The sequence below is a fragment of the Oncorhynchus keta genome, chromosome 26 (genome assembly GCF_023373465.1).
Source record: "Oncorhynchus keta strain PuntledgeMale-10-30-2019 chromosome 26, Oket_V2, whole genome shotgun sequence".
NCBI lineage: Eukaryota > Metazoa > Chordata > Actinopteri > Salmoniformes > Salmonidae > Oncorhynchus > Oncorhynchus keta.
In genome coordinates, this window is record NC_068446.1 from 13328983 (window position 1) to 13352511 (window position 23529).

Genomic DNA, 23529 nt, shown 5'->3' on the forward strand with positions numbered 1-23529 from the left:
ACAGACAGTGGAAAGTACACATACACATACAGCACATGTGCATAACAACGTTTGTCATTTTCCCCCATAGATATGAGCTTGATGCTCCTTTTAAATAAATATTGAGGGTCGTATTCTGGTGACATGATGATCAATGCTTTGACTGTCGTTTTGACAATACAAATATTCTCGCTCTTATCTATAATAATCTAATTTTGTAGATTAGCCAACCCACATGGTACAGTATCTGCAAACTGATGGCTAGAGCCCACATAGCAAGGCCAGAGTAGGCAAATGTGCTATTTAACGCAATCGTTTAAGTGAGAAATCTATCAGTAGTGTTGAAAATGCAATGGATACATATTGAACATTAGATTTTTATTTGTACATGAATGCATACCTGCAACAAGTCATTTCGGTGAAAACACACCACTGGTAGAAAATGCACATTATTTCTTGATGCGGATTTTAGAATGCTCACATTCAAATCGGTCGCCAATTGGATGGAAACCTAGCTATTGGAGCCATTCTTTGCATAACACGCTGCCCTGCTATAGTGGTACACAAAACTACAGAGTAAATTGTCCATTGAAGTTGTTTCTGGCTCTTTTGATATCAGATTCAGAACAAATGACAAGATTTGTGGTAGTTTGAAAGGTTTTGATCCACCTTATGCCAGAGTGTTCCTGAATCACATGACACGACAATTAAAAAAAAACTGGCCTACAGACATAGCACAGATTAAAATGGAAGCTATCTATGCTTAACAAAAATATAAATGTAACAATTTCAAAGATTTTACTGAGTTACAGTTCATATTTTATTTGTTTATTTGTCAGGGACCATGTACAACATGCCATTGCAGCAGACTTAGCTAGACAGCTAATTTTCATCTGTAGTCTCTGGGCGGATAACAATCAACATTAACACATTATGAAAATATATACAGTGCATTCGGAAAGTATTCAGACCACCTGACTTTTTTCAACATTTTGTTACGTTACAGCCTTATTCTAAAACTGATATAATTTGTTTATTCCCCCTCATTCATCTACAACCAATACCCCATAACAGATAAATCACATTTACCCAAGTATTCAGACACTTTACTCAGTACTTTGTTGAAGCATCTTTGGCAGCAATTACAGCCTCATGTCGGGTTCAAGTCCGGGCTCTGGATGGGCCACTCAAGGACATTCAGAGACTTCGATCGAAACCACTCCGCCTTTGTCTTGGCTGTGTGCTTAGTGTCGTTGTCTAGTTGGAAGGTGAACCTTTGCCCCAGTCTGAGGTACTGAGCACTCTGGAGCAGGTTCTCATTAAGGATCTCTCTGTACTTTGTTCTGTTCATCTTTCCCTCGATCCTGACTAGTCTCTCAGTCCTTGCCGCGTAAAAACATCCCCACAACATAATGCTACCACCTTACTTCACCATAGGGATGGTGCCAGGTTTCCTCCAGACATGACTCTTGGCATTCAGGCCAAAGAGTTCAATCTTGGTTTCATCAGACCAGAGAATCTTGTTTTTCATGATCTGAGAGTCCTTTAGTTGCCTTTTGGCAAACTCCAAGCGGGCTGTCATGTGCCTTTTACTGAGGAGTGGCTTCCATCTGACCCCTCTACCATAAAGGCCTGATTGGTGGAGTGCTGCAGAGATGGTTCTCCTTCTAGAAGGTTATCCCATCTCCATAGAGGAACTCTGGAGCTATGTGAGAGTGACCATCGGGTTGTTGGTCACCTCCCTGACTAAGGCCCTTCTCCCCAGATTGCTTGGTCGGGCGGCCAGCTCTAGAAAGAGTATTGGTGGTTCCAAACACTTTCTATTTCAGAATGATGGAGGCAAGGTTTTTGGGAACCTTCAATATTGCAGAAATGTTTCGGTACCCTTCCCCAGATCTGTGCCTTGACACAATTCTGTCTTGGAGCTCTACGGACAATTCCTTTGACCTCGTGGCTTTGTTTTTTGCTCTGACATGCACTGTCAACTGTGTGTCTTTCCAAATGATGTCCAATCAATTGAATTTACCACAGGTGGACTCCAATCGAGATGTAGAAACATCTCAAGGATGATCAATGGAAACAGGATGCACCTGAGCTCAATTTTGAGTCTCATAGCTAAAGGTCTGAATAGTTATGTAAATAAGGTATTTGCAAACATTTCTAAAAATGTTTTTCACTTTGTCGTTATGGGGAATTATGTGTAGATTGATGAGGAAAAAAATAACAATTTAATCAATTTTAGAATAAGGCTGTCACATAAATGTGGAAAAAGTCAAGGGGTCTGAATACTTTCTGAATGCACTATATAATCAAAATATAGAACAATATAATGCTTATATTACATCAGAGATTAAATGTCCTTTGGTCCTACAGTATCTGACATTTTAAGAGTCAGAATAATGAAATTAGTCAATTGAAATAAAATGTATTAGGACCTAATCTATGGATTATGGCTGGGAATACAGATATGCATCTGTTGGTAGGTGCATTGATCATAAAACCAGTCACTATACGGTGTGACCACCATCAACACATCTCCATTGCATAGAGTTGATCAGGCTGCTGACTGTGGCCTGTGGAATGTTGTCCCACTCCTCTTCAATGGCTGTGCGAAGTTGCTTGATATTGGCGGGAACTGGAACACACTATTGTACACTTCGGTCCAGAGCATCCCAAACATGATCAGTGGGTGACATGTCTGGTTAGTATGGAGTCCATGGTGGAACTGGGACATTTTCAGCTTCCAGGAATTGTGTACAGATCCTTGCGACATGGCGCCATGCATTATCATGCTGAAAAATTAGGTGATGGCGGCAGATGAATAGCACGGCAATTGGCCTCAAGATCTCATCACAGTATCTCTATGCAATCAAATTGCCATTGATAAAATGCATTTGAGTTCATTGTCCGTAGCTTATGCCTGTTCACAACGTTGACATCAGCAAACCCCTCGCCCACACGACGCCAAACACAATCTACCATCTGCCCGGTACAGTTGAAACCGGAATTCAACCATGAAGAGCAAGTGTGCCAGTGTCCATCGAAGGTAAGCATTTTCCCACTGAAGTCAGTTACGAAGCCGACGGACGATGAGGATGCAGATGGTCCTAGGCTGGCATAGTTTCACGTGGTCTGTGGTTGTGAGGCCAGTTGGACGTAGTCTCAAATTCTCGAATACGGAGGGGGGCTTACATGGAACCAATACGGCTGCGTGCGTGCATCATCGTGCATAAATGTATTTTGTCCCCCCACACCAAACGCGATCACGACACGCAGGTTAAAATTTCAAAACAAACTCTGAACCAATTACATTAATTTCGGGACAGGTTGAAAAGCATTAAATATGTATGGCAATTTAGCTAGCTAGCTTGCACTTGCAAGCTAATTTGTCCTATTTAGATTGCTTGCTGTTGCTAGCTAATTTGTCATGGGATATAAACATTGAGTCGTTATTTTACCTGAAATGCACAAGGTCCTCTACTCCGACAATTAATACACACATTAAACGGTCAACCGAATCGTTTCTAGTCATCTCTCCTCCTTCCAGGCTTCTTCCTCTCTGGACTTTATATTGCAATTGGCAACTTATATAAATTAGGTGCATTACCGCCACCGACCTCATTTGTCTTTCAGTACCTGCTTCTATGAACCAATGAGATGGGAGAGGCAGGACTTGCAGCGAGATCTGCATCAGAAATATAACTTATTTCTATTTTAGCCCTTGGCAAAGCAGACACTCGATGGCGCACGCAAACAGTGTGGGTGCAATAATTGAATAACATAGATTTCTAAATTTATTTTGCAACACTCGCGCACGCAAGTGGTGTCAGCCTATTAAGGAAGATAAATTAAAATGTCATTTTCAGCTCTGGTGAACATTCTTGCAGTCAGCATGCTAAATGCATACTCCCTTAATTTGCGATATCTGTGGCATTGTGTTGTGATAAACGGCACATTTTTTTGGCCTTTAAAGGTCCGCCTGTGTAATGATCATGCTGTATAATCCGTTTTTTGATATCCCACACCTGGCTGGTGGATGGATTATCTTGGCAAATGCTCACCAACAGGCATGTAAACAAATTTTTACACAACATTTTTGATAAGCTTTTTCTATTTATGGAATATTTCTTGGATCTTTTATTTCAGCTCATGAAACAGCTCATTTTGTTCAGTGTATAATAATAATATTTTGTTGCACTGTAGACTACGAATATAGGACCCAAAATTTAACCTGACCAGGTCATGAGATAAGGAAAAACTCCCAAGCCCCAGAAAAGACACATACAAATTGCCACACCTCTTTAAAACCTGTGGTGAAACTGACTATAGAATATTACAATGCAATCTTTGATGAATGATGAAATGTGATCTGTCATCTTATATTATTTAGACGTGTACAGTGGTTTTGTAATGTGTTCTTGCCTGACTAACAAAAAAATTCAATAAACTGGTTTCCAGAATTGATGCTGCCTGCAAGCCAAGCATCCCCAAAGGTGAGCACATGAACCATATTCAGTTTCACTATAGAAATTCTGGAACCTATTATTTGCACATAAAGGTACGCTACACAACTAAATTGGCCAATGCTATCCCATTTGCAAAAAATGCATAACAATTCTCATCTCTTGGTTCTATTCTATTTGCTATTTAGAGTAAGCACTTGCATACAGACCAATTCCTGAGGGGGAAAGTCGTTTTTTGTTCTCAATCCTTGATAACATGTAAATGAGACATTTGGTCAATTGAAAATACAAAAAGGTGAATATTTTATTGTTCAATATTACATTAATAAACCGCATTATTTTTGGAGTCAAATGCTTCAGTTCAGGGTAATGTGCTAACATAAGTGAACAGAATGGTCATAGCTAATGTAACCACACTACAAAATAAATGGAGACAGGAGTGTGTGTTGTTGGATACAGTGGGTATTGAATGCAGTCACCCTGAATTGAAACGTATCCTATCCTCACACAAAGTGAAAACAGGTGATGTGAAAGACCAATTTGATTTATGTTGATTTCTTCTGCTTCTTCTTCTCTGCCTCCTCTTCTTTCTCCTTCTCGATTTCAGTCACAAGGGTTTCAATTTCTTTAGACTCCAAAAGCTGAAATATATGTACAAAACAGGGAATTAGTAATGATTACAAAATCCATCCATCCAGAGAATAAATCAGTTAACTGCTTTTGAGCTATTAGTGCGTGTACCTTCAATGACTGATTTCTCCTGATCACCGCCAGCTCAATGTTCTTTCCTCCTGACTGGACGACCTGTGAGGATAGGGTCAGGAGGTCAGCATGCTGTTGTTCATTACCATCAACCACCATGGGTGATTTAGTTGCCCGATTTACACTATAGAACCGACCCAAACCATAGTTGCCGGCGTAGATATTTTCATTTCACAGTCCTTTCCAGCAACTATAGTGGACACGTAATCAGGTTAGCCTAGTACAGCTCGCCTTGGCCATATAGTGTGGATCAGGCAAGTGCTGGTGCTTGCACTAGCCTACCTCCAAAAGGGCTTTGATGGCCAGCTTTATAGCCTCGTTGTCAGTGGCGATGGACTCCTCTGTGTAGTTCTTCTCCAGAAACTCCCGGACAGTCTTTGCACTGCGACCGATAGCATTAGCCTGCAGAAGAGTAGATGGAGAGGTTACCAACAAAAAAAGCTAAGCAAGTAACCTTACAAAACAGTTTGACTGATTAAACCACACATCCAAGGCAATATACTACACCATTTCTTTAAAAAAACGGGTTGAATAAAGCCAGTACTAGTGTGGGCATGTGTGTTCTGCTTTCTATCCATAAAGCCAGGCATGAGGCCACTGTCTGCCACACACCTTCCAGGCATGGTATGTTCCAGACGGGTCGGTTTGGTACAGCCGTGGGGTTCCATCACAGTCGAAGCCCACGATTAGAGCAGAGATACCGAAGGGTCTTCGTCCGTTACTCTGCGTGTAGCGCTGGAGGAGGAGGGTTAAGAGAGAGATACATTCTTACTCAAGGTGTTTGTGTGTGAGAAAATACCAGGGTCATGTTCATTAGGCACCAAATGGTAGAGAAGTGAAACAGAGATGACTAGCACTACCAATAAGAAACTCACTTTCATTTTCTGTTGCAGTGTTTCACTACAGCGTGCAGCCTACCTGTTTGAGTGTAGCGATGTGGCGTGTGATGTACTCCACCGTAACAGGGTCCTCTACAGTGAGCCTGTGGCTCTGACACTCTACCCTGGCTCTGTTGATAACTATACGAGCATCTGCCGTCAGACCTGGAAGGACAGGAGAAAGACCATATTAGACACGTCATACATTTCAGGCCTATTACTCAAAACCAACACAAAACACCTACTCTTCCACACACTAAAAAGCAGGCATTGCATCTGAAATACAAAGCACAGGCTAAATGATAACTATTCCCATTACCTGCAAATGCCATGCACACATGATCATCCAGTGCACAGATCTTGCGTACAGTCCTCTCCTCTTGGAGTTTAGCGACAGACTTTTTCTCAACACCCAGAACGACAATGTCTTTACCACGGATGCCAACCTGTACACATTAAGAATAATGCTTAGTCTGCATAGCTTCGTATGAGGTTATACAGATATCATTTTTCTGAGATGAGCATAAAGACGACCTGTTCGGCAACTTTAGCTAGCTGGGATAGTTGGCAGGTTAGCAACAACATGCAAGTCATGCTGGCCCTGATGTGTAAGTAACGTTAACTATCTGCTAACTATGTAACTAGCTAGCTTGAAAATGAGCAAGATGCTTCTCTGCAGCTAAAACTACAATCCACCGTCAATTCGACTTCACAAAGCAACTGAAGTATATTAGTTAAGACTGGAAACTAAACGCAACTTCAAGTAGCTAGCTGACGTTAGCCAACTAGCTTGCCTAGTTAAGCTAACTATTAGCTAATAACACTCACCGCAGTCGAGCCTTTTTTCACAGCCTCTTGCGCATATTCCACTTGAAACAGGTGTCCATCGGGAGAAAAGACCGTTATAGCTCTATCATATCTAGCGGCCATATCTAACTAAGAAAAGTTAAATAAATAAAAAATACGAAGTGTTCACCTGTTAGCTAAACAACCCGCTAAGGCTTTGGACCAATGACAGCTTTGGAATGGTACCAATTTGCGCATGCGCTGGTATGGAAACGCTGAAAGGGCGGTGCGTTTGATCCCATCACGTCCGTTCCACCAGCAAGAACAAACCAGACTAAGCAGGCATAAGGCCGTGACCTCTGTGATTTTCCTTCAAAATACAAGTCTGGAATTAAGATCTTGAAAAATAATACAAGTGGTCGAAATTCGTAAAATTTTTATGATGAAATGTTAGCAGACTTAGTTTAACAATATGAAAAAATACATGAAGTGAATTGCCTTTATAGCACAAATTATATTATAGCATTGCCCTTATTGTTGACAGCATTAAAAGTAATGATTACTAGATAGCTGTCATGGTAACAACAGTTACAAGGCTACTATTCATAATAATAGTAACAATCTTGTGTACTTCAGGAGACAGCAGAGGGAGCACGCACCTATCCACACCGACTGGACAGTCAAGTTCCTCGGAGTACACATCACTGACAATCTGACAGTGGTGGATAAAGTACCCAATTGTCATACTTGAGTAAAGTAAAGATAGCTTAATATAAATTGACTCAAGAAAAAGTGAGTCACCCAGTAAAATACTACTTGAATAAAAGTCCAAAAGTATTTGGTTTTAAATATACTTAAGTATTAAAAGTAAAAGTATGAATCATTTCGAATTCCTTATATTAAGCAAACCAGAGCACATGATTTTATTGTTTTTTAAATGTACGGATAGCCTGGGGCACACTCCAAAAATCAGACATAATTTACAAACAAAGCATTTGTGTTTAGTGCCAGATCAGATGCAGCAGTGCGTGAATTGAACAAGCATTCAAAATGTAAGAAGTACCTTTGGGTGTCAGGGAAAATGTATGGATTAGAAAGTACATTTTTTTCTTTAGGAATGTAGTGGAGTAAAAGTACAAGTTGTAAAAAATATAAATAGTAAAGTAAAGGACAGATACCTCAAAAAATGACTTTAGTAGTATTTTAAAGTATTTTTACATAAGTACTTTGCACCACTGCAATCTGAAATGGTCCACCCACACAGACAGTGGCGTAACTTCTACTTCCGGAGGCTGAAGAAATTTGTCTTGGCCCCTAAGACCCTCACAAACTTTTACAGATGCAAAATTGAAAGCCTCCTGTTGGGCTGTATCACCGCCTGGTACAGCAACTACATCACCTGCAACCGCAGGGCTCTCCAGAGGGTGGTGCGTTCTGCCCAACGCATCACCAGGGGCACACTGCCTGCCCTCCAGGACACATAAAGCACCCAATGTCACAGGAAGGCCAAAAAGATCAAGGACATCAACCATCCGAGCCACTGCATGTTCACCCCGCTATCATCCAGAAGGCAAGGGGCATCAAAGCTCGAATTGAGAGACTGAAAAACAGCTTCTAACTCAAGGCCATCAGACTGTTAAATAGCCATCACTCTGCCGGCTAGCACCCGGTTACTCAACCCTGCACCTTAAAGGCTGCTGCCCTATGTACGTACTGTAGACATGGAATCATTGGTCACTTTAATAATGGAACTAGTCACTTTAATAAAGGAACACTAGTCCTTTATTAAAAATATATAAATATGAATCATTAGTAAAGGAGAGAAGGGGACAGTCAGTGGGGTAAGGACAGGGTCAGATCAAGGACAGGAGTGGGTTGGGTTTAGTTCAGTTTAGTTTATTAGGATCCCATTAGCTACTCTTCCTGGGGTCAACATAAAACATTGAGTACAAACACATGACAAATAGACAATAACAACATAAAATAAGAGTTAAATATAGGAGACACGAAGGGACAACTAAAATACTATTTACAGACTATTCACATATGAATATTCATAATATATTCTTATATACAGTACAGTTAAATTAGATCTTTAGAAAGAGGAGAGATGCTGTGATACAATATGTTTTCAAACTGTTTTTTAAAGCTAAACTTGCTTTTTGCCTGAGTTCCCTTTGTTGGCAGAGCATTCCACATTGGCATGGCTCTATAGATAACTGAGCGACGCAGTAAATCTGTTTTTGGTTTTGGTACCGTGAAGAAGCCCATAGTGGCATGTCTGCTGGGGATTGTATGTCTGTTTGAAGTGTATGCAAATAGATTATACAACTGGTTAGGCATTTTCAACACACAAATGTTTCTTAAATAGACTAAAAGAGAAGTAGTCAATTTCTCCTCAACCCTCATGAAACACTATCATGCATGATGTTGATGTTAATTCTGTGTGCATTTAAGGGCAAGAGGTGATGATTAGTTTTGAGCCAGCTGTGGCTTTGCTAGGTATTTATTTGCTGCACCTGAACATATTACCGGACAGTACTCAAGATGGGACAAGATCAAAGCCTGAGCAACTAGTACAGTTGATCTTTGTGTCAAAAAGCAGCACATCTTTTTATAACAGACATACAGTGGCCCCTATTCTGAAACTATTCAGACCCATTGACTTTTAGAGCCTTATTCCAAAATGAATTACATTTTTTTCCCTCATCAGTTTATATGCAATGACAAATCAAAAACACATTTTTAGAAATGTAATTTATCAAACATAAAAAATGTAAATGTCACACTTACATAAGCATTCAGACCCTTTACTCAGTACATTGTTGAAGCACCTTTGGCAGCGATGACAGCCTCTTCTTGGGTATAATGCTACAATCTTGGCACCCCTGTATTTGGGGAGTTTCTCCCATTTTTCTCTGCAGATCCTCTCAAACGGTCAGGTTGCATGGGGAGCGTTGCTGCACAGCTATTTTCAGGTCTCTCCAGAGATGTTCGATCGGGTTCAAGTCCGGGCTCTGGCTGGGCAACTCAAGGACATTCAGAGACTTGTCCCGAAGCCACTCCTGCGTTGTCTAGGCTGTGTGCTGTGGTGGTTACTTTCTGTATTATCAAATGATTATCTGCCTTATAGGCAGAGTTGCAAAGAAAAAGCCATATCTCAGACTGGCCAATAAAAATAAAAGATTAAGATGGGAAAAAGAACACAGACACTATACAGAGGAACTCTGCCTAGAAGGACATCATCCCGGAGTCGCCTCTTCACTGTTGACTTTGAGACTGGTGTTTTGCGGATTCTATTTAATGGAGCTGCTGTTGATAGACGTACTCGCTGGTAAATTTGTTCTGGCTATCTACTCCGATTTCAGACCACGGGTAACATTTTCAGATATTTTACGTTTATAATTTTGACATAAGGTCTTTTAATTTCAAGTTAAAGTGTACTGTTAGCTAGCTAGCTAACGTTAGCTGGCTTACTCGCTAGCTAATGTTTCGAGTATGATCTTATAATTCGTATCTCAGAGACACTAGTTATAGCCTAATGTTAGCTAGCTAACATTGAACCTGGTTGGTTAGTCTACCTGTAGATTCATGCAGGGTAGTAGCGTCATGAGTTGGGATTATGGTTAATTGTTTACCTAGCTAGCTAGCTACATGTCTGAACAAAAGATGCTCATTTTAGTGTGCCAGAGCGCAGAATAACTGAAGTATTTACGAACGCTATATGGCCGGTGTCAGTAAACATTGGCAAAAAAAATTAAATAAATTGTTGCCAGCAGTACAGTTACAGTCATCAACGCTCTGGATAACATGAAAACAGCCTAACCAGCTCTGCTAAGGTGAGTAAAATGGTCAGAGTGGGGTGTTCTCTCATTATGTTTCTGGAAGTAGCTAGCAAGGTAGCCAATGTTAGTCAGTTAGCTTGGGTGCTTGACTGGGGTCAGAATGTTCGGATCAACCCTACTCTTTGGCCAGAGCGTCCAGTGTGTGCTCTGAACGCGAAACGCTCATGAACTACCTTAGACACACAAGTGTAAAGGAATGAATAAGAATATGTACATATAAATATATGGCCGCGCGATGGCCGGACAGCATATACCGCAGACTGACTGAGCAGAGGTTGCAATCTTACAGCATGGAAGTGGCAGGGCTGAGTATTTTTTGAGATCTTGATTATGGAACAGGTGGTGGGGATCTGATCTGCCTCCAGCACATCTGTCTCGCCCCCCCCCCCCACACACACACACACACACACACACACACACACACACACACACACACACACACACACACACACACACACACACACACACACACACACACACACACACACACACACACACACACACACACACACACACAAAGAGGAAGAGGGAGAGAGCACTGGGAGAGTGGCGGCAGGTTAGGGAGACACAGGACGAGAAGTAGAGGGAGTGGCATGAGCAGATGTAACAGATTTCTCTGAAACCCACACATAATTATCTGTAAGGTCCCTTAGTCCAGCAGGGAATTTCAAACACAGATTCAACCACAAAGGAGGTTTTTACAATGCCTTGCAAAGAAGGGCACCTATTGGTAGATGAGTAGAAATACAAAAAGCAGACATGTAATATCCCTTTGAGCATGGTGAAGTTATTAATTACACTTTGGATGGTGTATCAATAAACCCAGTCACTACAACGGTACAATCATCCTTCCTAGCTCAGTTGATGGAGAGGAAGAAAACCACTCAGGGATTTCACCATGAGGTGAAGAAACGGAATAGAGCTAAGCGGAAACAAAATCCAACAGACACTTGGAGACAAATCCACCTTTTAGAAGGACAATAACCTAAAACACAATGCCAAATATACACTGGAGTTGCTAACCAATACGTCATTGAATGTTATTGAGTGGCCTAGTTAGTTTTGACTTAAATCGACTTGAAAATGTATGACAAGACTTGAAGATGGCTGTCTAACAATGATCAACAACCAACTCGACAGAGCGTGAAGAATTTTTCTTAGAATAATGTGCAAATATTGCACCAAACAGGTGTGCAAAGCTCTTTAGAGTCTTTCCCAGAAAGACCCGCAGATGTAATCTCTGCCAAAGGTGATTCTAACATGTAATGATTCAGGGGTGTGAATACTTATGTAAATTAGATATTTCTGTATTTAATTTCCCCAAAATTTGCAGAAATGTCTAAAAACATGTTTTCACTTTGTTATTATGGATTTTTTGTATATGTACATTTTGAATTCAGGCTTTAACACAACACAATGTGGAATAGTCAAGGGGTATGAATACTTTCTTAAGGCACTGTACATGTAGAAAATGTTATTTAGTGCTAGTCAGACAAACAGTATGGACTGCCACTCCAGGTATTCTTATCCTTTAATAAATGTGTTACTTCAGATGGTATATAAGGTGAGATCCAATATCCCCATCTCGTAGTATTGACATTCCAGCTGGCGACAACAGGCAGGCATACAGATTGAGCTCGGTAATATGCCACTCAGGCAAAACAGCAAAAAAGGGGCACTACTGGTCACAGTTGATTTTTGATGGTTTTGAATTGAAGGCAGATGACCTGCATATATCATACATTTCCAAGCGTAATGAAAACACAGACGGAGTGATTTATTTTCAAATTTGCCCTCGTGGAGAAATTGATGGAGAAAAGCTCTGTTATGCTAAGGGTTGCGCTTGACCTATGTTACCCTTTCTTAGTCAGACGTCAGCTTTTACAGAATGTCCATCTAGATTATAAAGTGCTATCCAGGAACATAGGCCTTGTTGTCCACCTTTCACTCAAGCCATCAAACAGTAGAATAGATTAAAATTGTTAAAGGTTTCACAGTTGATGGTAGAGCAATGAGTGAAATACAATGATGTGACAAACATTGAGGACTTTGCTAAACAAGTACTTCTGGAAAATGTCTTAACCAATGATCTACTCTATATTCACAGTCTAGATGTTCTAATTTGCAGCCAGTGTGATAATAAGGCAGTGGTTGATAGCAAGAATAGGAAAGATCTTATCGTTGAAGTAAGATACATTTCAGATGACGGGATCAAAGGTTATCTTGAACAGCAATTGGCCCAACAGAGCGGGACTTCTAGCATGTGCAATACTTCTTACAAGATTCATCAAAGCTATGTACTCCATGCACCACAGACACTACTAGTAAAATGGTTATGACAACATAAAACAATTTACCTACACATTTTACTCTGTCCAGCAGACATAGCAAGCACACATATGAATTGTCTAGTGTAATGACATTTTCAGATAAATATACATTTTTGAAAATGTACACAAACTCTTAGGATCAACTTTGGTACATTAACTGTACTCAAAGATCAAAATCTCCACTAGCCTATATCTTTGAATTAGTCTAACATTTATTTTCTGAAGCTTCATTTGTTTTGGTAGTATATAGAAGAACACATCGGAAACAGACCACTAACTTGTGCACTGACCAATGGAATGACAAGTATTCACCTGGCAAAAGTCCCAGTCCGTCTAAGTGCCTACCATGTCCAACAAGTAGAGAGGATTATGATACACTACGAAATGGAAAGTTGCTTAATGGTGGGATTATAGATGTTTACAACAGTCAAGTGAAATCTCACAAGAAATAAAATAATGTATTAATGGCTCCTGCTTCTTTTGGTAGCAAAGAACTGCATAACGTCTATTGGCAAAACATAGATGTTCTACCAAAGGTCCTAGAAGCAGTGTTCAATTGGTGGTGTTTTGAGGTAGTGATAATACCTGTGAATCTGAGATCCTCACATTGGGTATCCATAGCGGGGCGGCAGCGTAGCCTAGTGGTTAGAGTGTTGGACTAGTAACCGGAAGGTTGCGAGTTCAAACCCCCGAGCTGACAAATCTGTTCCCAGGCCGTCATTGAAAATAAGAATGTGTTCTTAACTGACTTGCCTGGTAAAATAAAAAAAATAGCAATTGACAAGAATCAGAGAGTGACAAACGGTAAAAACATATAATTCAGTTGTAGAATAATGAACTCCTTACAGCTATATGAAATGGAGCTTGAGGGCATTATGTACCAACTGCAAAAATACCTGGCCATGCAATACTTGGCATGTCATGGAGTTCTGGTAGATATTAGTCTTGACTATGAATTCTGTCATCAATGCCCTATATGTATAAAACATACAGTTAGCAGAAGTTGTGGTATCTATATGTTTGTTTTCCAAAGCAGTCCTTTTTGGAGGAAGCATTAATCAATTTTGTCACAAGAGTATGAGAGACTGTCGTATGTGTTGACAGAAATGAAGTATTTACTTAGAAAGTTGGAGCTGAATAATGAATTAAAGCTCTATACTTTCATATGGATTTAAGATGACGTATTCGTTTTTGAATGACTTGCATGAAATGACAAGTTACCTTCTGAATTATTCTTATTTATATCAATTATTTAAAAAATGAGATATTTTTATTTAAATAACTAATGAGGTCAAGGAAGTCATGAATTTGAGAAAAATATAATTTTATGAAACGCCTGTTGTGTAATGAATGACTCATACAATGAATTAAGTAATCTTATCAATTGTACTGGAGGGTTTATTGAAAGACAATCTTTATGGACATAATTTGAGGTTTTGGGTCTCTATAGTTAGTGTGATCTTACTGGAAAATAATTATTTCACATACTTTTCCAAGACTGGATGTGAAAGAATAATCACCTGTTGAATGTTATATGGTGCATGATTCTCAGAGGTGTAATTTTGTCTTTCAGGAACTGAAAGCCTGGGACCTTTGAGATGTGATGTTCCGTCGCCAAGGGCATTTGCTGAAATCACAAAAGAACCAAATGGAAGTTGTGTTGATATTCTTGTAAATATTCTTGTTTAAATTCATAAGCATTAGTTATAATGTTTATATTAGCAAAGTTTGAATACAATGATTTTAGGACAGCTTTCAATGTACGACTTGTAATTCTTAAACATTTATTTTGTGTAATTATGTTTTGGGTTGTTGTGCTTTTCTACTTGTCTAGTGACTCATATTTTTATTGGTGTTTCCCAGCAGTTTGTGATTTGTTAGTATTTATTTGTAGAAACATGGGCAATATGCATGTCCAATATGAAAAACGATTGGATTTAAGTTGATGGACCACTCTATGGGAGGCCAAATGAGCAGCGTCACTCCTCGGTGTAAACTCTGTGGATTTAGAAACTAGAAGTTCTCCTGAGTAGAATGGACGCCATTTTTAATGTGACACAATTTACAGAGAATTTTGTATGGTGCAATATGTATGTCCAATGTGGAAAATACTTTTGGATTTATGTTGACACTATACGCTCCGCCAAATGAGCAGCGACGCTCCTCTGGGTGTAAACTCTGTGGAGTTGGACAGCTGAACTTCTCCTGAGTAGAATGGACCAGCCTTTTACTGCGGCACAATTTACAGATAGATTTGTATGGTGCAATAAATGATCGAAGTGCACATTGACATTGTTGAATATTTAGGCTTGACGTTTATTTATTTTATAAAATAATGACATAGAAATACGTTAAATTATTATTTGTATTATAACGAGTATGAAATATATAGATAATTGCGCATATTTTCCATAATTATACCCCTAATTATTCATATACAATTTATACAGGACGGGACTATTATTCTGAAGGATTCCAAAAATACGTGATCCGGAAGTACTTCTTTATCCTTGCCTACTATGACGTCTTGATAGAAAGTGGTTAACCGGAAGTCTACAGGAACCAAACTTCGACCTGGATCAATTTGAAGAGATAGCTGGAGTTTAACTTTTTTTATTAAAACCATTTGCTGGTTAGTTAGCTCGTTTTTTGCTATCTTTTTTTGTTTGTTGGTATTATGCCTAAATGATGAAATAGCGCAGCTGAACTCTTGAGTATTAGCAAATATTATCTGACTGATATCTGTGGAGCTGATCTGCTGCATGTTTATTTAATCTGCCTCGTTTTTCATCTGATACTGAGCATGCCTGCTCCTTACCTTGAACAAATTAGAAGAGCCAAGGAGTGGCAGGATGCCAAAGTTACTTCCACCATTACACCCACCTTGAAGAAGATATGCATCAAAACAGTGAGTCGTCACATGGATGTACTAGACAAGAAAGCTCTTGGTAAGTGTCTTCTTCGATGCAACCAAGGGAGTTTTTTTTACATTGTGCTGGACGAAGGACGATCTTGATTGCATCAAAGCTAAGTGTTACTCAGCTATTTTAGCTAATGCATGTACAATACATGAATGGACTGGTACCCAAACTAGCTCTCGAAAACGCTAGGTGGCATTCTGCCTTCTCCCTACAGTTTTCAGCCATTATTAACTTCGCCCACAACTGACTCGTGTGAACTACAATCCCGACACAGTTTTAACTTTTAGAAACGTCAATAATCATAGCTTGCGATACGGCTTTTGAAACATATGGCCCATATCTTTCATCGATAAAGAATCCTTCAAATAAAAAAAGAAACTATATTGTAGGAGTTTTGTCTCCATCCAACGAAACGACACTTCTTGAATTACACTTACACACAGGTGTTCGGGGGCATGCTACACTTAACACAAATATAAATGCAACATTTAAAGTGTTGCTCCCATGTTTCATGAGCTGAAATGAAAGAGTGCGCAATTGTCATGCTGACTGCAGGATGTCAACATTGTGAACAGAGTGCCCCGTGGTGGGGTTAGGGTATGGCCAGGCATAAGCTATGGACAACAAACACAATTGCATTTTATCAATGTCAATTTCAATGCAAAGAGATACCATGACGAGATCTTGAGGCCCATGGTCGTGCTATTCATCTGCTGCCATCACCTCATGTTTCAGCATTATAATATACAGTCCCATGTCACGAGGATCTGTACACAATTCCTGGAAGCTGAAAATGTCCCAGTTCTTCCATGACCTGCTTACTCACCAAACATGTCACCTATTGAGCATGTTTGGGATGCTCTGGGTTGACTTGTAGACAGCGTGTTCCAGTTCCCGCCAATATCCAGTGGGACAACATTCCACAGGCCACAATCAACAGCCTGATCAACTCTGTGCGTCTCACTGCATGAGGCAAATGGTGGTGACATCAGATACTGAATGGTTCTCTGATCCACAACCCTACCTTTTTTTTAAAAGGTATGCATATCTTTATATCCAGTCATGTGAAATCCATAAATTAGGGCCTAATGAATTTATTCCAATTGACTGATTTCCTTATATGAACTGTAACTCAGTAAAGTCTTTGAAATTGTTGCATGTTGCATTTGATATTTTTGTTCAGTATAGATCGACAACCACCTGTGCTAATTGCCTGTTGTCAAACAAGCGCTGTAACATGGAGATATGGCCGTGTGGGCACACTAATCCTATCAAGGTGTGAATCAATTTGACCTTTTATTGTTTTTTTGAAAATTATTTCTCGCAGATATGAAAGATAAGGTCCTAATGCTTCCAAAACTGTACCTCAAGCGACGTTTGTTAATGTTCAGATTGAGCGTTGGGGCTCTTAACAAAACTCCCCCATGCAGAAGAATCCTTTGTCCAATTACTCTTATGTGTAATGACTAGCTAGAATGTTCCTTACTGACTGTATTCCTAAAGAGGATAAACAAGATAAAATGCAGTCTGAATATCCTGAAAATTAACTGTTTTTAATATGACCCATTTAGACCTACCAATCTCACTGATCAAGGAGCTCCTGCAGCATTTAAACATTGTTGATCTGGATAGAATTCAGCCTGCAGTGAACCGGAAAGGTAAGTACTGTAAAGCCTAGCTTTGGTCGATGGCGCTGTCAGCTACGCTCTCACTATGACTGTCAGTGGAGAGATCAACGCAGCCAAATTACATACTGGACCAGCGCTATATAACACCCAACAGGCCTCAAATCACACTGCTGATTTTTCAGACAGGGGGAAGCTCATTGAGGGTAGCTAACTACTGCTATTCTATTAAACATTTCATTTGTCTGTCTTTCAGGAATCTCCACCTCCTTTGTGTGGGCAGGAATATTGAGAAGAATCTCTGGGCCTCGCAAAGGGAGTGTACGTATCTTATCCACATAATAATCCACCTTTGTACCATCTGGCTTTTTCACTATTTAAATTCCATCATGCAGTTAACGTCACTCTCCACCACATACTAAGGTGAGGCAATCCACTGAGAATGTTGAAAAGTACAAAACAACAGCCGGATAACTAGTTCTAACTAGTTTTAGTTCCAAGGTTGGCTATGTGTGTGATCTATAGCCTGAAACACTAGTTCTGAACCCTATAACAATAGTTCTGAACTAAACCTTCTAGAGAATGTGTTCCTTTGCTCTAATTATTGTGTTATTCTTGTTTCTTTTCCAGACCATACTCACCGAAGATGAATGGAGGGAGATAAGCATGCATAAGCTCTTTAACTTGGCCTTCTATGGCTTCAGGTTCGGAGGTGATACAAAATACCTCCTGAATGTTAACTTTAACTCCCTTCTCTTAGTCATGGCCAAATACATCCAGCACCTGGTTCTTCGAACATCACGACCACACGGCTACTTCTTCGCGAGGAGGTCCGTTCTGAGCGTTCTGGAGAAGGGTGTAAGGTGCATTCAACTGGGAGAGAGCACTCAGCTCAAAGAGTGGCCCAGTGATGTCTTATACACCCTGCACCGTTTACTGGACCACGGGGCAGCCCGTGATGTCATCATAAACCAGAGCCCAGATCCTCGTCTGCTGGCTTGGATTCTTCATGGCAGGGGACCTCGGAGTAAAAGCCACCAATGTCCAATGGAGTCCATGCAAGGTGGGATGGTCAAATGTTGCCAGGCGCCAAACACTGCAGGACGCAGCGCTAGAGATGCTGAGGCAGCCAACTGCCAGGTCCCCGAGGAAGAGGAGCCTGATGAAGAAGATAATAATGGTGGGACCCCATGCAAGCGTCCAAGGTTGAGTATTGCCTCTGCGAAGGCAGATCTTGACTTGACCAGCACTCCATGCCAATGTATGGTCCCCAAGCCATTGTGCCAGATGTTTATTCCCTCGGCTGGTCACTCGGCAGAGATTTGCCACAAGGGGCAAATCCATTCACTAAAGATCAATGACTTCAGGGGTGGAGTCTTCCCTGTACTGCTTCCTCTCCTGCCTTCTTGGCTGTGCCTCCACTCTCTAAGCCTGCAAAGTGCTTGTAAGTGTGTAATCTATACAATCTATTGTGCTTTATGTGTTTATTACAAAGAAAGGGTATGCTAAAAAGGACAGTTATGAAAGTGGAATGCACTTGTTGGTTGCCTCCCAAATGGCACCCTATTCACTTTATTGTGCACTACCAGTGTAAGGGGAATAGGGTACTATAAAGGCTATAGGGTGTATTCGGACACAGGCCGAGTGTTTCTGTTGTTGATGCCTCTGTCTGCAGGGACCTTTGAGGAGGGTGATGCGTTGAGCCTGGCAGAGTCTCTCCAGCAGCTGTCTGCTACACCAGGCTGCTCCCTGATTGAGCTGAGTGTGGGGTCCCTGACCCATCCTGCTCTCATGGAGTCCCTGCTGAATGCATGCCCCACCCTCAGGTCATTCTCCATGGAGATCCACCCTGTAGCAGAGTACCACAGAGCCCCACTGAGAAGCATTCCCCAGCCTGCATACCATGCAGGTGGCCGACAATCTAGTATATGGACCACCCAAAGTTATTAATATCCAACCTGTACAAAATGTTTTTGTTTTATTGTAGTTTGTTCCGCCGGTTTACCAGACATAGAGTAATCCTCGTCTTCGATTAAATGCAGATTTGAAGATTCAGATTCAAGTTTTAGTGAGTTGTCGGGTTAGGTGAGATTAATTTAACAAGGGAAGTGAAATCTCAACATAAGACATGAGGATTGCATATGCGCGTTTATAAAACAATGATATATAAATGTTTACTTTTAAAAATTGAGTTGCAGAGAATTGGATGTCTACAAAGAGCATTTATTTTTGCATTGTATTTGAGAACTTGTCCCAACTTTCCATTGCTAGAACTCTCACTGGAGAAGCTGTGTGTGAAAGTACCCAAATTGAGGACCAGTGTGGAGAGTCTGATGTGTGTGTTGCTACGCTCTCCTCGCCTCACCTCACTTCACGTCTCAGGAATCAACAGCTCAACTGGCTTCTCACCCAGCCACCTCCTCAACACAGTGGCAGGTAGAGTACAAGCACTATATTTCATTCAACAGTTTTGTCATTTAGCTTAAGCAGATGCTCTTATCTAGAGCGACTTAGTCAGTGCATCCAAGTGCTATTTTCTAGCAGTTTTGTATGTGTAAGTTGATGCTGCTGTGCTCACATAATGGGCTAGAATATGCATTATCTGTTTTTTGTGTGCTTCCAATTGCTTCAGCAATAACTTCATGTGCAATGTATGTGGAACACTTCATAGCCGTAGGAGATATTTTGGTATATTTTCTCCCATATGGTAAAATGGTTTTTGTGTTCCTGCTGTGACAGAGTCCAATCGCCACCTGAAGGACCTCACCTTGGAGGATATCAACCTGTCTGACTGTCACTGTGCAATCTTCCAGCTACTGGATAACTACTGTATGTTGGAAGGTAAAGGAATGATTTCCATTAAATAGTCTTTGCATTAAAATTCATATTAAATCTGTTTTAATCTAATATGTATGCAGCTCTAAAAAGTGGTATGCAGCATGGATATCACAAACAAGCAAAGCCTCTTGCATTTGATCAGTCTATTCTATGGTTGTGTCTCAAATGGCACCCTATTCCTTATGTAGTGCACTACTTTTGTCAAGGGCCTAAAAGGAAAACGGTGCCATTTGGGATGCATCCTAATTGTATCCTCCTGTCTGCTCCATAATGACAGCGTTGTCATTGAAGGACTGTCGGCTTCTGGAGAAATGCAGTGACAAGGAAGATGTCGTCCGACAGCTGGTTAATTCTCTCAAAAAGGTTCCATCTCTCCAGTCTCTCAACCTGGCTCAAAATCGCCTCGGTAAGAGGCCAACTTAGCTTTGTTTCATAGGTTTCGTTCAGACTTTTCATGCTACATCCCCCGCCCCTGCCACCTTTTATTTTATTTACCCTTTATTTAACTAGGCAAGTTAGTTATGAACAAATTCTTCTTTACAGTGACGGCCTACCAAAAGGCAGGCCTCTTGCGGGGACCTGGGGCTGGGATTAAAATAAAATATAGGACAAAACACACATCACGACAAGAAAGACACCAGAACACTACATGAAGAGAGACTTAAGACAACAACCTAGCATGGCAGCAACACATGACAACAACATGATAGCAGCACAAAACATGGTACAAACACTATTGGCACAGACAACAGCACAAAGGCAAGAAGGTAGAGACAACAATACATCACGCAAAGCTACTACACTTCTGGATGGTATGAATTTGATTTTTGAGTGTATGAATTGAAACAACTATTTTTATTTTGTCCTTTTAGCCAAGACTGTGACAGTTTTGGGGGAACTCTTCAAAGGACCCTCACCAAGCACAGTGAAAGAGCTGGACATCAGGCAAGTAGCTGCTATAAGCATTTCAGTAGGCTATTTTGGCATTTTGTGAAGAGGCCTAATCTGTCTTATAAGAGTTGGACTCTGTCCCTATTCTCCACACTTCCCCCAAAGTGTGCGCAAGCAAACTCCCCGTCATGGATTGGTGTAAGCATTGGCTGTAGGGAGTTTCAAGTTCGACCACTGTTAAATCCATGATGTAAAGTATACAACTGCAGACTTTGAGAGAAGGGTGGCAAATTGGAACGTAGCCATTCTGTTTCTTGTATTTCCTGTCTTTGTCGTTGATAGCTCCAACTTCATCCAGCCTCCTGAGCTGCTAGAGTTAGGGAAGTTGTTGGAGACCCACCGTCCTCCCCAGAGACTACTCCTCACCCTGAAGAGCAACCCACTGGACAGAAACATGGAGCTGAGGGACACTGCTCTGGGCACGCTCAGTCACCTTTGTGACCTCATCACCGACCACTGGAACTCCAGGGACACCATGGCTGACCACATCAGCATCATGTGAATTAGGTCTTAGGTCATGCGAATGGAGTAGGGTGAAGTTGCCTCTAGGTGCTGATCTTGGGACAGTTTTGTGAGGAAGAGAAAGCTGGTCCTAGACCTCTAGATAGGGGAACCTTCGCCTCGTAATCCTGCGAATTCTGGGTTGTGTTCATTAGTAACACTAAAACGTTTTGCAATGGAAAAAAATATGAGCATTGTTTATTAGACAAGAACAGATAGTACTTCCCTGTTTCACTCCAGTTCGGACCAACTGAACATGACCCTGGATAAAATGTTGTTCCTTAACCTGAAGTGAACAAACATTTGCTGCTACCCAAGAGAAGTTCCTGGAAATCAAAATTGCTTCAGTTTTAAGTCTTTTGTAAGGAACTTTTGTAAGGAACAATATTTTCCAGTTTACAACACATATGTGTTGCTGTTTTGTTTGTCAAGGCTGTTGCAGGCCTAATAAGCCAAAAACAATGTGTTACATAAATACAAGTGGCCTTTATATTTGGCATTTTAAATTGTGAAATAATGGCATAAGAGCTTATTCAGCATCTTTATTGTTAATATATTGTCATGTTTGTAATGCAGCATCTGCAGCCCTTAAATCATGTTTGTTGTTTTTTGGGGGTCATTGACCTAGAACAGGGATAGGCAACTGCGGATCAGTTACTGAGTCACTCAATTAGCCGATGTCATCAAAACATTTTTAGATTTCTGGCTAGACTAACTTACCAATCTAATCATGGTCGAATTACTGACCGGGGGGACCCCATTTGATTTTGTAACTTACAGTTTGATGTCATATTAAAACTGCAAACATTTGTAATGAAAATTTGTATTGTTTGTGCTTTTCTAATAACCAATTTCTGTCTTCGATGTTTGTGCTTTTCTAATAACCAATTTCTGTGTTCATGTAAGTAAGTGACTCAACGAATCCTCACCATCAGTATCTGCAATTTGGCAGTACGCCCAGAACCTTGTTTTGAGACATTTTCAAGGTCTCAGCTTGGAGAGAAGAAGGCTTGTAGTATTGGTCTGTCCCATGCATGACCCAAACATTAATGATGAATTTATTATGAATAAGCTAAATCATGCAAATATAATTAGTCTGTAAGCAGTATAAAAGATATCTAACGGGACTGCCCCGATAGAGCTCCGTGAAGACCGCTACTTTATGCATCTACATTTGACTGTGACCTCTCCAGCTTCCTGTTAATAAACAATGATTCATTTAAGATGAACTTCGACTGTCCCTATGTAGAATTGCAGCAAACTTGCTTTAAAACGGACCTATTTTCTCTATGCTCTAAACCTTCAATATTTTCTTTCTGCTGTCAAGAGGGGGGCTGATAAAATTGCGGGGAGGGTGGGCAACAATTTGACTTAGGGCCCCAAAAAGGTTTTGACTGCATGTGTGGGTTTGAATGTGGGTACGCAGACCTGCAAGCCACTGTGGACCCTACATTTTTTGTAGCCCCCCCCATCAAAGTTGCCCATCCATGACCTAGAATATCTTGTTTGTTGAATTGCTAGTTGTCTTGGTTCAATAAATCCTGACATGAGTGAAATTGTCTAACGTCTTTACAAAATACTTTTGTTATCAAGGCAACAAAGTATACGATTCAATAGAAAACAAATATAAGTACATTTAGACAATATATA

The 23529-nt window shown here is 40.6% G+C and overlaps 2 protein-coding genes across 5 annotated transcripts; one reads left to right on the forward strand and one right to left on the reverse strand.

Moving 5' to 3' along the window:
* Window positions 1-4721: 4721 nt before the first annotated feature.
* LOC118371484 (proteasome subunit alpha type-7-like) lies at window positions 4722-7120 on the reverse strand. The gene is made up of 7 exons (XM_035756941.2): window positions 6911-7120; window positions 6402-6528; window positions 6123-6247; window positions 5817-5939; window positions 5487-5606; window positions 5184-5246; window positions 4722-5083 (listed from the first exon to the last, which is right to left on the reverse strand). The coding sequence occupies exons 1-7, from the start codon at window positions 7010-7012 to the stop codon at window positions 4988-4990; spliced, it is 756 nt and encodes a 251-aa protein (XP_035612834.1). The 5' UTR covers window positions 7013-7120; the 3' UTR covers window positions 4722-4987.
* An 8452-nt stretch (window positions 7121-15572) lies between these two features.
* Window positions 15573-23102, forward strand: lrrc41 (leucine rich repeat containing 41). 4 transcript variants are annotated; one of them, XM_035756939.2, is made up of 10 exons: window positions 15574-15991; window positions 17536-17622; window positions 17846-17910; window positions 18220-19033; window positions 19265-19498; window positions 19861-20025; window positions 20329-20430; window positions 20705-20833; window positions 21300-21372; window positions 21661-23102. In XM_035756939.2, exons 1-10 carry the CDS (start codon window positions 15847-15849, stop codon window positions 21878-21880), a joined length of 2034 nt encoding a protein of 677 aa, XP_035612832.1. In that variant the 5' UTR covers window positions 15574-15846; the 3' UTR covers window positions 21881-23102. The 4 variants fall into 4 exon arrangements, 3 of the variants coding, with proteins under 3 accessions (XP_035612833.1, XP_035612832.1, XP_052336238.1); XM_052480278.1 differs by having other exon boundaries at window positions 15849-17002; window positions 17148-17622; XR_004823012.2 differs by lacking the exon at window positions 21661-23102 and having other exon boundaries at window positions 20719-20833.
* Window positions 23103-23529: the final 427 nt, after the last annotated feature.